Genomic DNA, 13,623 nt, shown 5'->3' with positions numbered 1-13,623 from the left:
CCTGCGAGGAGGTTCCCTGTCGCACCCCTGCCTGATTTTCTTATTTTATTAATTTATTCAACTAATTGTGACCCTTGGGTCCCTTCCAGCTCTACAATTCTACGATTCTAACAATTGAAAGACCACAGATTTCTCTTCCCTGCCCTACGGAGGGAAAGGAATCCATTCCCGAGGAGCGGGGTCGGCTAAATTCATTTTTGAGGTTTTTTAAAAACTTGCGTAGACTTCTTTGGAACAGACGGCGATGCATGTTTTAATTTAATATAATTTAACATTTTAAAAAACTCACTTTTCATTGCACTTTATGGCACGACAGAGCAAACTGGGAAAACCAAACAAACGAATGAACCAGCGGCGAAGAAGGAGGGATAATAATAATAATAATTTTTTTGCCAGGGTCATTTCATCAGTACATAGCAATTTGGGGGAAACCGAAAATAAAATCCTAATCAATTGGCCATAAAACTTACAGATACACACCTATTATCTTTAAAAATACACTATATTACATTTTACAAAACACAGGCTGGCTTCTGGCAACTTGGGGGGGTGGGCAAAAAAAGGGGAAATCTGCAATTGTCATTCATACATTTAGAAAATGAGGCAGTTCGGCTGAGAACGGACGGCTGCTGTTGTTTTTTTGGGGGGGGGTTGCTACAGACACGATGCGATCCGACCCCCAAATTCAGAGAAATTCGGGTTACAAATCAAAGCACCGTTAAGGCCAGTTAGAACAGTTTTTTCCTCCTGTAGGTGTTGCAGGAGGGCACCCAGTTTCCAAGAGGTGTTGTTTCCCCCCCCCATAATAAAAGAGTGTTGAGACAGAAACAAACAAAGCCCATTGTAGCTAAGAGAGAGAACCTCCCATCCCAGGAGCAGTCTACCTGAGCCCAGATGCCAGAACAGATGGGCGGCTGTTTCCTGGCACGACCCCCCCCCCCGCGAGGCGGACCCGATCCTCTCCTGAACTGCAGCAACGCAGCCCCTTGAAAAATGGTCTCACGCACCCCCCTCCGCCCCAAGGATTTATTGAGAATTCAAGGCGCTTGTGGGGAAACCCAAATTCTGCCGCTTTAAAATCAGTTAGAGTCTCCTTTTGACCTCTTTTGGCAAAGCCAGGCTAACGACGACGCCAGCTCTATAACATTTATTTTTTTAGAAACCAGGGATATATAAATAGATAAATGTCTCCAGGTCAAACGGCTGCCGATTCGAGAGGCATTGTGGATATTTCGAGAAAGCTTGCGGGAGAGAGGAAACCTTTTCCCCAAAAAGCTTGCGGGAGAGAGGAAACCTTTCCCCCCCCCACCCCCAAGTTTGCATTGCAAAAACGCAAAATAAAAAAACGACTGCATCAAATTGGGTCGACGAAATCACCCCTTTTCAAATTCTCCAAAGTTATTTGAGATGCGATGCTTTCGTTTGCAGGGGGGAAAAGGAGTTGTATCCCATTCGCACTGAGCCATTTATGATATTACTTTAAACTGTCATGGGTAACCCCCCCCCCAAAAAAAATCCTGGGAGTTGTAGTTTGATAAGGGCGCCGAGATGTATTCCTCTCCGCCACACTGCTGTAATTTCCAGCGGCGCTCCCCGTGAAGAGGAATGGGTTGTTAAACCATTCTGGAAACTGTAGCACTGGGGGTGGGGAATTGGGGGGGGGTCTCCTAACAATTCTCAGCGCCCTGAACAAACTATAATTTCCAGGGTTCTTTAGGGGAGAAGCAAGGACTCTCTAAAGTGGTGCCACAGCACTTTAAATGTCTAGTGTGGAGGCATCCTATCTTTTTCTCGGGGCAGACGAAATTAATTGAGCGCTGAAATAAATGCACTCAAGGGGGTCATTGCCCATCAATTTCAACAGGTCTACTTCGAGTAGGACGTAAAACTGGGCACAACCTGAAAGGAACACCATCGATCTCTGGCCCTGAAGAGCCCACAAAAATTTCACCCTACAAAAAACTTTAAAAAGTTTGGGTTTTTATAGTCCTGGCCCTGGATGAGAAAACATCGAAGCGTTTTCTTGGATTGGCACAACGCCCGCTCACAGCTTCTGTGCCAAATTCGAATCAAGTGTCAAATCCGAAGGTATAAAAGAAAGAAAAGCAAATTTGAACCCTTCTGCATCTCAGGGGGAGGAGAAGCATTCCCTTTTGAGTAAGAAAGAAAACATCCTTCAGAAATCCCAGTTTTCATTTTCAAAGAAAGAGAGACCTATTAAAAATATACAATTTTTTAGAAATTGCTGGCTGACTAAATCATGGGCTGCATTGAAAAATCAAAGGATTGAATTGAAAATCAAGCGGCCTGGCCAGCTGAGTCGAACAACGCAATGCAATCCTATTTTGGGGGTGTGCGGACTTAAAAAAGGGATGATTTCTCACCCACAAACGTTGCAGTCTCCCTCTCCCAAGCAGCTTCGTTAACTACGAACCCCAAAATCCGGGATCCCCCTCGAAACCGGTGCCAAAGTTTTGCGGTCCTTTTTTCCATGGCAAAGAAACACCCCGCGCTTTGCGGCACCCCCAAAAAACAGAGCCATAGCTAAGACCCTCAAACCTGGGGGTCACCCCCCCTAAAACCCCCAACGGGTTTGAGGGTCTATGGCTCCGTTTTCGGGGCGCTGCAAAACATTTGCCAAAGCCCGGCTCTGGTTTGGAGCGAACCGGATGACATGGAGTTTTGGGGAGGTGGGAGGCGGTTGCTAGGCAACCACAGGCAACAAAAGCATTGGCTGGCCTGCATCCTTCCCTTACTGAGATGGGAGGCGGTTGCTAGGCAACCAGAGACAACATCCCTAGCCCCCAGCATCTCCGGTGAGAGATGCCCTCCCCGCCACAACTCATTTGTCTTTAAATACTTTTTTTTTTAAGCCAACGGAAGCAGAAATTTCAAAGGGGGGACGACCCCCGGAAGATGACCCGGATTGATGCTGGAAGGGGGGCGCCCCCCGCTGTCTCCCGGGCCGCCATCAGCTCATTTGCTCCAGGTAAGTCGAGAGAAGGGGGTCCGGAGGCAGGAAAATGGTGTGCTTGTTGCTAACTTTCATCTGGCGTTTTCCTTCGTAGTCAGAACCTAAGACGGAAATAATAATAATAATAATAATAATAATAATAATAATAAATGGTAGCAATAACTGTAATGGTGATAATAATTTTGGTGTCTTTAAACACCTTGAAAAACAAAAGGACAAGGTGTTCTTTTCCAAAAGGAAACAAGCAAATACAAGTTGGTTCCCAAACACTGAAAACCCGGAAATAAGTGTTCTTGTTTTCGACTGTTTTCCGGAAGCCAGACGCCCGACGCAGCTGTCGGCTCTTGTCTCCGGGGCGCCTGCACTAATCAGAAGCCGCGCCTTGGTTTCTGAACATTTCGGAAGTCAAACGCACTTCCAGAATGGATTAAGTTTGGCGCTTTTGTTTTTGCTCTTCATTTTGCGTTTCTGTTTTTAAAGCTTTTTCAGGTTCATTTGTTTTTGTGACTGCGCGGAACCCAGTTCAGCTACCAATTGATGGGTTGTGTGACTGCGGAAATGGATAAAAGCCCCCCATCCACGAGAATATGTAATAGAATCACAGCAAATGAAAGTCTGCCGCTGTTGTACGAACAAAATTAGACAATATAGTCCATCGGTATTGAGAGAGGCAAACAAGTCTTTTTCAACAGTCACAATGACCATCATCTGTGCAGGTAAGAAAAAATAATAATTTTAATTTTTATCACCTACAATACTGTCTTATTTATTTTACAATACAGTACATTGATTCTTGCTTTTGTTTTATGGATCGATGGTCTCGTTAGATAGTAAAATTCATGTAAAATTGCTGTTTTAGGGGTTGTTTTTAAAAGTCTGTGACAGATTAATCTGTTTTGCATGACTTTCTATGGGAAACTGCGCCTTGGTTTTGGAACGCTTTGGTTTTGGAAAAGGACTTCCGGAACAGATTAAATCTGAGAACCAAGGGACCACTGTAGAAGAAAACCTTAGGAGATATTGGGGGGGGGGAGTTGGGCGAGGGAAGCAGGGCTTTGCAATTGCATTTTTTTAAAATAAAAGAAACGTTATTTCCTCCTTATCACCCAGCCATGGAGGCCGGAATGGAAGGCAGAGGCAGCCCAGAAAGGCCTCGCCCTCCCTGCAAGGGAGAGATAGCCACGTTCGACGTGAGCAAGCAAGTTTCCTCCCCCCCCAAAAAAAAATACGAAATAATATCAGAAAGGAGCCCTTACTGGCAGAAGCGAGGTCCATGTATTGGCAGACGGCGTGAAGGAGCAGCCTTTCGAAGCTGCAAGAAAAGAAATCGAAAAACACATTTTTATCCGCTTCTGCAAGTTCTCTCGCAACGGGGAAGGGGATGTCCAGATTTTGCTAGGTGCCCAGATCGCATTCCCCCATGACGGGGACGGATGGGAGCTGAACAACCAAGAACCTTTGGCCCATCGTCCATTTCCCATCGTCCTCACCGGGGTGGATAAAAATCAATGATTTTTTAAAACACACACACACACACACACACACACACACAAAATCGATTTTTTTTAAAAAAAATTAAATCGGATTTTTAAAATGAAATGCTTTTGGAAGAAAAACCTTTCTAAATATTTTCTATTTCAGTTACATTACAGTCCAAAGGCTGTTGATCAGGAAATGAGGATTTGTTTTAAGTTTTCCATGCACAAACCAAGTTGCACATCCCCCTTCTGTACTACAATTCCCATCAGGCAGCGGAACCCGTCGCGAGAACCGCTTTGTTACCTGTTGTCCATCATTGCCGTGTAGACGGAACGAGGGCTGGTGGAAAAAAAGGCCAATAGCTCATCCTCGAGGCACTCCAGGGTCCCCTGGGGGTGGGGGTGGGGGGAAGAAGCATGTCTCTTCTTTATTAATAATAATAATAATAATAATAATAATAATTGCATCCCTCCCGATATCACAGCAGGAATGCATATCAGTTAATATCTTGACCCTGCTCCACTGAAATTTCATAGGAAAACAGCCAAGTAAACAGCTATTTTCATAGAATCATAGAATCGTAGAGTTGGAAGAGACCACAAGGGCCATCCAGTCCAACCCTCTGCCAAGCAGGAAACACCATCAAAGCATTCTTGACATATGCCTGTCAAGCCTCTGCTTAAAGACCTCCAAAGAAGGAGACTCCACCACACTCCTTGGTAGCAAATTCCACTGCCGAACAGCTCTTACTGTCAGGAAGTTCTTCCTAATGTTTAGGTGGAATCTTCTTTCTTGTAGTTTGAATCCATTGCTCTGTGTCCGCTTCTCTGGAGCAGCAGAAAACAACCTTTCTCCCTCCTCTATATGACATCCTTTTATATATTTGAACATGGCTATCATATCACCCCTTAACCTTCTCTTCTCCAGGCTAAACATACCCAGCTCCCTAAGCCGTTCCTCATAAGGCATCGTTTCCAGGCCTTTGACCATTTTGGTTGCCCTCTTCTGGACACGTTCCAGCTTGTCAGTATCCTTCTTGAACTGTGGTGCCCAGAACTGGACACAGTACTCCAGGTGAGGTCTGACCAGAGCAGAATACAGTGGTACTATTACTTCCCTTGATGCTATACTCCTATTGATGCAGCCCAGAATTGCATTGGCTTTTTTAGCTGCTGCATCATTTTCGTGGAGGAGGGTCAAGATATTAACTGATATGCATGAAATTTCAGATATAGCTATATAATCCCTAGTGCAGTAAGATAAGACCTTTGGAGCAGGCATTTAATTTTTTTAAAAAAGTTTTTTTATGAACCACCCTATTATTTATACCATATGTTATGCCCCAGCCACTCTGGGCAGCTTCCAACACCTATAAAAACAATAAAACACCCAACGTTGAAAGCTTCCCGATATATGGGGCTGCCTTCAGGTGTCTTCTAAAAACTGCATGGTTATTTATCCGAATCAACAAGCTGCCCTCGGGTTTACAACCGACGGCACGACACAAAAGGAAGAAAGGGTTGCGGCGGAGGAGGAAAGGCAAGCGTTCCCAGGCGCCAAATCTCAGAAACTACGTTCTTGGCCAACAATCGGCTGGAAAAGGAAGGATATCAAGGAGAAGGCGGAAGCCGAGGATCTTTCGAGCAGAGCCCAGTGGAAACAGCTCTGGTGCTTCTCCGGCCCCGGCCTGCCCCGCGTTCGAAACCTACCATTGGGATACGGCTCCGTTTCAGGGTCGTTCTCAAGCGCCGGCTGATGCGCTGGAAACACTCTTGCGGGGTGTCACCGGAGTGTTCTGCAACGGAAAGACGGTGGGAAGAGGAGGGAAACAGGCCGTGAGATTCCTGCGTTGCAGGGGGTTGGCCTAGATGACCCTGGGGTGCCCCTTCCAGTTCTGCAATTCTGTGATTCTAAGGGGAAGAACAGGGGCCAGGAGCTTCTAGATCAGGGGTAAGCAAACTTTTCCAGCAGGGGGCTGGTCCACTGTCCCTCAGACCTTGGGGGGGGGGTTGGCCGCCAGACTATATTTTTTGGGGGGTGGGTGGAAAATGCACGAATTCCTATGCCCCACAAATAACCCAGAGATGCATTTTAAATAAAAGCACACATTCTACTCATGTAAAAACACCAGACAGGCCCCACAAATAACCCAGAGATTAATTTCAAATAAAAGGACATATTCTACTCATGTAAAAACCCGCCGATTCCCGGACCGTCCGTCGGCTGATTTGAGAAGGCGAATGGGCCGGATCCAGCCCCCGGGGGGGCCTCAGTTTGCCTACCCATGTTCTAGCCGGAGAGTTTAAGAGCTGCACCCGTTGGCTGTGTCCGCCGGTGCCATGTGGCCCTCGGACCGCTTCCAATGAGCGGATGCGGCCCTAAAAAAAAAAAAAGAGTTCCTCGCTCCCTGACGTGGCAGGTAAGTCTGCAAAGCAGCACCTGTTGGATGCCTGCCTGCCACCACACCCTCTTCCCCAGGAGGGCCTCCCCTGAACAGGGAGCGTTGCAAGGGTAGACTGCTCCTGTATAGGGAGGTTCGTCTGAAAGCAGAAATCTCTACCTCCCTCCAAGAGCAAAGATGCTCTGGAAACTGAGTTGGGAGCCCGTTTGACTGCAAGGAAGAGAGAGAGAGAGAGGGAGAGAGAGAAGGAAGGGCTTTTTTTTGCATCAGAAATGCAAAACAACCCTGCAAGGTAGGCCAGGCGTACCTTTCCACTTGACATCCGGTTTGTCGGCCAGCTTGCCCTTCTGCTTCTTCGCCGCCTTCTCTTCCAGGTACAAGAGGACTCGCTCTTGTTCTTCGCCAGACCGGTTCATGAAGTCGTTCCAAATCTTAGCCGACAAACACACACACACGACAAATTTATTTCTATAAATTGCTTGCAGACTAAATTATGGGCTGCATTGAAAAATCAAAGGATCATTAAAAAAAATCAAGCGGCCTGGCCAACTGAGTCGAACAACGCAATGCAGCCCTATTTTGGGGGTGCGTGGCCTTAAAAAAGGGATGCGTTTTCACCCATGCCCCCAACAAACTTTGTGGTCTCCCTCTCCCATCAGCCCCAAGCAGCTTCGTTAACTACGAACCCCAAAATCTGGGATCCCCCCAAGAAACCGGTGCCAAAGTTTTGCTGTCCTTTTTCCCACGGCGAAGAAACACCCTGCGTTTTGCAGCGCCCCCCAAAAAACGGAGCAATAGATAAGACCCTCAAACGCGGGGGTCACCCCCCTAAAACCCCAATGGGTTTGAGGGTCTAAGGCTTCATTTTCGGGGTTCATGAAGTCGTTCCAAATCTTAGCCGACACACACACACACACACACACAAAAATGACAAATCTCATGAATGCACAACCTGATCTCGAACCAAACAGCAGCATTTCGCAGGGCCGTTTTTAAATTTATTTTTCTCAGGTGAATCCACTGTCAAGTTGATTAAGTGGACACAGGACAGAGAACCGAGTGTAGTTCGTACGGGTTTCGAGGGGAGCATGAAACTCTGAATCTTAGGGTTGCGGGTTCTAGCCCCATGGTGACATTTATACCCCACGCCCATCTCGTGCGGCGAAAGATTCCTGCCTTGAAGGGGGTTGGAATGGATGGCCCCCCGAGGTCCCTTCCAACTCCTACAAAATCCTAGGAAAGATGTGTTGTTTTTTCCGGTTCAGGTAACATCCAGGGTTGGGAAAATGCCTCTATTTAGAAGGGGCAAGAGCGGAGAATGCCTCTTTATAGGTCATGGGTGGGGAATACCTGTGGCCCTTATAAATCCTGTTAAAATTACTCCGACTTCCATTAGCCCTGGTGTGGCCAGTGGGTCAAGGATGATGGGAACTGCATTACCTACGGTCCCTCGGATGGCGAGACTCCACATAAAATCACAGAGCTGCAAGGGACCCCTGAGGGTCATCCAGTTGAACCCACTGCAAAAGGGAAGCTTAAAGTCATCAAAAAGGATGCCCTTCCTTGCCAAAGTCACTTTTATTTTATTTTTTGGGGCTTGGGGACAACATGGCAAATCCTACGTAGCCGATCGGAGCTCGGCGGTGCAGCACCTGAAGGCCCCGGGTTCAAATCCTCGCTAGGTACGGCTGCGACAGTGCAAGTAAGGAAATACAGGTGAAACTCAGAAAATTAGAATATTGTCGAAAAGTGCATTTATTGCAGTGATGCAACTTTTTATTTTTTATTTTTATTTTTATTTGTACAAATGCTTTCTTTTGGAAATTCCACAGTAATAAAACAAATAGTTACGATAATACAAAAATAAACAAAAATAAACATCGCTATTACTGTACATTTCATTCATTCCATTCCATTTATAATTGACCCACCTAACGACAAATAATTACAATTACAACAAATAATGGCTTGACATATCTTGCTTTGCATGTCATGCATCTATCTCATATATTGGTTTCACCTTTTAAGTTGCGTTACTGAAATAAATGCACTTTTTGACGAATTTTCCAAGTTTCACCTGTATTCACCTATTCAATGCTGGGTGGTTTTTAAGCAAGGGTTGCAGTTCTACAATTTAAGTCTGTCCGGCAATCACTCCCCGTAAGATAACTAGAAACAATTTCACAATTAAAAAGACACGAAAGATTAAAAAAAAAACCCAGCTCACATGAATTCATGTACAGTATAAGGCAAAACAATTAAAAGATCGCTTTCGTATGCAAAAACGTTTTGAGGTTTTGCAGAAACGGTTTCAAATCTGATACATGCCATTAGAACAACAACCACCACCATCACAGCGGAGGCAAGTTGTTTGTACCTCCCGGCTGGAACCCGAGTTCGAAAGATGAATTCCGGACCCAGGTACAGAAAAAAGGCTTCGGAATTCAGAGCGCTGACTCGTTCAGATCCTAATTCCTGCATAGGGCTGAAAACGACAAGCACGGGGCTGCTTCAAAGTTCGGGCTCCGCAAAGCTTTCAAACTTAAAAAACTTGGCAAAGCACCTGAGGCTTAGCAACGCGCTCTTTCAATCTGGCAGCTCAGGTCTGGCAAAGTTCCTTTCCATTGAGGCCGAGGTCTTGCAAAATGACTTGCTTTAACCTTGCACCAATTTGACTGAATTAATCAAAACCGAATTTGGGTGACTGCTGGGGGCGGGGGGCGGGGAGGAGATGCAATTTCCACCTACAAAATGCAAACGTGAAACATTGCCGAATGGTTGGTTTGTTTTAATATAGAAAAGATGCCATTTGCAAAAAAAAAAAAAAAACGGAAGGAATCTGCTCTAGAGAGGTGAGGGGTGCCTCTCGAGGAAGAGAGCTGGAATTGAACGGGGGGGGGGGGGGGAGACCACAACGCGTACCTTGATGTACGTCTCATTGTTGCAGGCTTCGGTGAAGATGCTCGGACTGGCCGGGTGCGTGACCTCCCCGTCTTCGCCTGTGCATTCATCCTGCTCCAGGAGAGTCATTAGATAACGTGCTGCGAGGGGGGGGGAGACGCAGAATGTGTGACTCCCCTCTGCAGGTTAGCAATGCACAGCATGCGTCCAAACTATGCTACAAAGCTGAAATCTCAATTTATTGCTCCTCCCACTTTTGCCGCTGGTCCCGCCCACAAGTGGCTAGCGGCTCCCCCCCCCCCCCAAGAATGGAATTCGGCCCTCGGGCCGGAAAACGCTTCCCCTATCATGATACAACACGGCTCAGTCGGCAGAATCACATAATTGCAGAGGGTCCAGCCCCGTGCAATGCAGGAATAATTCACCCAAGGTGGGGCTCAAACCTGCGACCCTCGTGTTCTACGGGCTGAGCTCTCCCCGGCTCAGAGCAGCTTGATCTCAGGGTCGTGGGTTCGAGCCCCAGCATTGGGCTGCTGCGGGTTGGACTAGATGACCCCCGGGATCCCTTGTGATTCTGCAATTCCTCTGGGCAGAGATGCGCCCCCAACCCGAAACTCAACTGTTCTCGAGGCGCTGCAGGCTCTTGCGCCCTTTGGCCCGGGGGATGAGATCCGAGTTGCGTATGGCTTGGTTGATGTAGTACTGCTTTCGCTTCGCCGGGGAGAACCTCTTGGCGGTGGGGCTGGCCAGTGGCGGCAGGCAATCCTCGATCCTTCTGCAAACAGGGGGAGCGGGGAGTTTAAAAAATCAGCAGGCGATGAAAATAATGGCAAGAAAAACTGATGGAACTATGCGGAAATGGCAAAACTGACCGATAGACATCAAGACAACAGTGACTTTAAAAGAGAATGGGAACCCTTTATATTATATTTTACAGAAACAAAGAAATATTATAGACTTGATGGCAGGATTTATAGTAAATAAACACTCAACACCTTTATTATTTACTAGCTGTAGTGGGCGACATGTTGTTGTGCCTCAGTCAGGGTCCCCGTTTCCCAGGAGAGGCGCATGACGTAAAAACATCCGTCTCTCTTTAGCCCCCAGCGGGTAACATCATCTTCCCCCCCATGTTACGTCACCCCGAGCCCTCTCTCTCCCCCCCTCGTATATCGTATGCCCGAAGGTTCCTCCTTATGTCGTAGGTAATGTTCGTGTGACGGTGTGTTGAGTAGCCATTTGTGAGTGTTGGTATTTTGATTACCCCCCCCCCCACTCCAACGGTTTGTTCAGCCTGGAGAAGAGAAGGTTAAGGGGTGATATGATAGCCATGTTCAAATATATAAAAGGATGTCATATAGAGGGAGGGAGAAAGGTTGTTTTCTGCTGCTCCAGAGAAGCGGACACGGAGCAACGGATTCAAACGACAAGAAAGAAGATTCCACCTCAACATTAGGAAGAGCTTCCTGACAGTAAGAGCTGTTCGGCAGTGGAATTTGCTGCCAAGGAGTTTTGCTCTTGTCTAGCGAGGGTTCCCTGGAAACCTGAGCTGAGCTGCTTTGGAGACAGAAACTTTGGAAGCTGCAGTACCAGTGGAGTCATCACTAGAGGGCGATGTTTTGCAACCTCAACGGTCAAGCGGTTTCGGAGAAAAGTGGAGACCCACAAACATGGGCATTTTACATTTTTATATATACTGTATAGATAATAATATGTAGAAGATAAGAAACAATATAGTGTGTTTTTGTGATAGCAGTGTGAAATAGGGGGGAAATAAACCAGAAATGGAAGTTGGGGGAAGCCCAGGAGGGGAGGGGAGAGGGAATTTAATATTAATATTACTGCTATGGATATGCGATGTATGTAATAATTGAAAAAGAAAATGTAATAAAATCTTTTTAAAAAAAAATCAGCAGTCTCTCTGCAGCCATGACCCACCCCAAAATAAGAGAGCCCCCAAACTCAAGAGACCTGCATTGATCCATTTTTATCAACCTAAACGCAGAGATAAGAAATATCCGATTTATTACAAACAAGCATCGTATTCTACGAATGAGCTCCGTTCCACCTTGCCAAACACACTGAGCTCAGGTGAGTCACTCTTTGGGTTCCTTTTTTTTAGGAACGCAAACCACCTTGCAAGCAAGAAGCGCGACCAGTTCGACTACCAGCCTGAAGCAGGAACCTCGTCAAAGGAAAGGACAGCCGTAACCAGCCTCATGGACGCTTCGAGCTGAGATTCGGGGTCCCTTCCAACTCTGCAATTCTATGAATAAAGATCAGGTTTGCAGAATCTACGGCTCTCACGGCGGTACACTAGATGCCGCAAAGCGGGGAGTCGAGCAAAAGAGACGCTCTCCCCCCAAAACTGGCCTTTGCAGGTATTTTAAAGGCTCTGACAGTTGACGTCATTCAAGGAAGTTTATTCAGAGATGAGTAAGTGAGGCAGGTCATGTTTCCCTCCTTCGCTCCCAGATACATCGTGTGTGTGTTTCTGTTTGTGTTATTTAACAACCCCGATCAGCTCGGGTGAAACCATGGCAAAAGGCTGCCTACAATGCACCATCTTGAGCTTGCGGAACTCCCCACCACAAGAGACGCCCACAGCCGCCGGTTTCAGTACTTCTTAGGACGGGCAATGAGGAAGGGCTCCTTCTGCCAAGCAGAACCTCCAGCTCCAAGGTGCTTTTGAAACATCAGGTAAGCCAATCTGGCCCGGTGTGTGTGTGTGTGTGTGTGTGTGTGTGTGTGTGTGTACGTTGCGTCCCGCACACCAAACTCACGGTCTCCCCAGGGGTGCCCTTCTCCAAATCAGGAACCCCCAAATGAGGTCTGGTCCAGCAGGGTTCTCCACACACCCCATTTTCTGAGTTGTGCCGCTGCAATGGAAACTCCAAATGCAGGAGAAGTCTATCGGGGGGGGGAATCAGCTTGCTTGTTCCCGGAGGGAAACAGCTGTTGCCTTCCCGTTTGTTTGTTTGTTTGCTTGCTAGCTAGCTACATCTGCTTGGAGAGCTTGCCTGACCCACCAAGTCTATGCTTTTGCTTTTTATTCTTTTAAAGAAATCAACTGATCTCCTTTTCTTTCCAAATAAGAGCCACGAATATTCAGCGGCAAGGCTCCCCCTTGCCTACCTGCCCCCCCATTACTCACCCATAGGGCTGTTTCGGGGGGGCTCCCGGTTGCTCCTCGTGGCCTCCTCTTGCTCCTCCAGGATCTGCCCCGTTCAGGACCACCATAGCTCGCCCGGGTTGCGATCCTGATGCCTGGGACCCGGCTAGCACCCCTGGCTTTTGGAAAGCTCCCCCGGCCCAGCCGCCTCCCCGGCTGCACCGCCCCAGGAAGACGCGTCAGCTCCGGGGGAAGAAGGGGGAGAAAGAGGCGGTGCAATGCAAAGCTGACGCAACGGGCGCCGCGTTTGCAATATGCAGAGAGCGGCAGAAAGCGCCTTTGCGCGCTCGCCTTGCAGTTTGCTCCGTGCTTTGCGCAGGGCATGGCGCTGCACGGGTTTGTGTTTGCGTTGCATTGCATTGCATTGCATTGCATTGCATTGCAGCGCGTGAGAGTTTTGCATTTGCATTGCACGGAGTGTGAGATTGCATTGCATTAGAATCCTAGAATCCTAGAGTTGGGAGAGACCACAAGGGCCATCCAGTCCAACCCCCTGCCAAACAGGAAACACCATCAAAGCATTCATGACAGATGGATGTCAAGCCTCTGCTTAAAGACCTCCAAAGAAGGAGACGCCACCACACTCCTTGGCAGCAAATTCCACCGTCGAACAGCTCTTACTGTCAGGAAGTTCTTCCTAATGTTTAGGTGGAATCTTCTTTCTCCGCATTGAGCGGAGTGTTTACATTGCGTCAT

At 47.4% G+C, this 13,623-nt stretch overlaps 1 protein-coding gene across 1 annotated transcript; it reads right to left on the bottom strand.

Moving 5' to 3' along the window:
- Positions 1-2,621: 2,621 nt before the first annotated feature.
- LOC118086495 (R3H domain-containing protein 4) lies at positions 2,622-13,117 on the bottom strand. The gene is made up of 8 exons (XM_035118142.2): positions 12,910-13,117; positions 10,376-10,530; positions 9,777-9,895; positions 7,162-7,285; positions 6,163-6,248; positions 4,757-4,842; positions 4,231-4,286; positions 2,622-3,075 (listed from the first exon to the last, which is right to left on the bottom strand). The coding sequence occupies exons 1-8, from the start codon at positions 12,993-12,995 to the stop codon at positions 2,972-2,974; spliced, it is 816 nt and encodes a 271-aa protein (XP_034974033.1). The 5' UTR covers positions 12,996-13,117; the 3' UTR covers positions 2,622-2,971.
- Between the last annotated feature and the right edge of the window lie 506 nt (positions 13,118-13,623).

Source organism: Zootoca vivipara, chromosome 6, assembly GCF_963506605.1.
Source record: "Zootoca vivipara chromosome 6, rZooViv1.1, whole genome shotgun sequence".
Taxonomy (NCBI): Eukaryota; Metazoa; Chordata; class Lepidosauria; order Squamata; family Lacertidae; genus Zootoca; species Zootoca vivipara.
The sequence above is the reverse complement of the archived record's forward strand: the minus strand, read 5'-3'. Positions and strand labels throughout refer to the sequence as shown.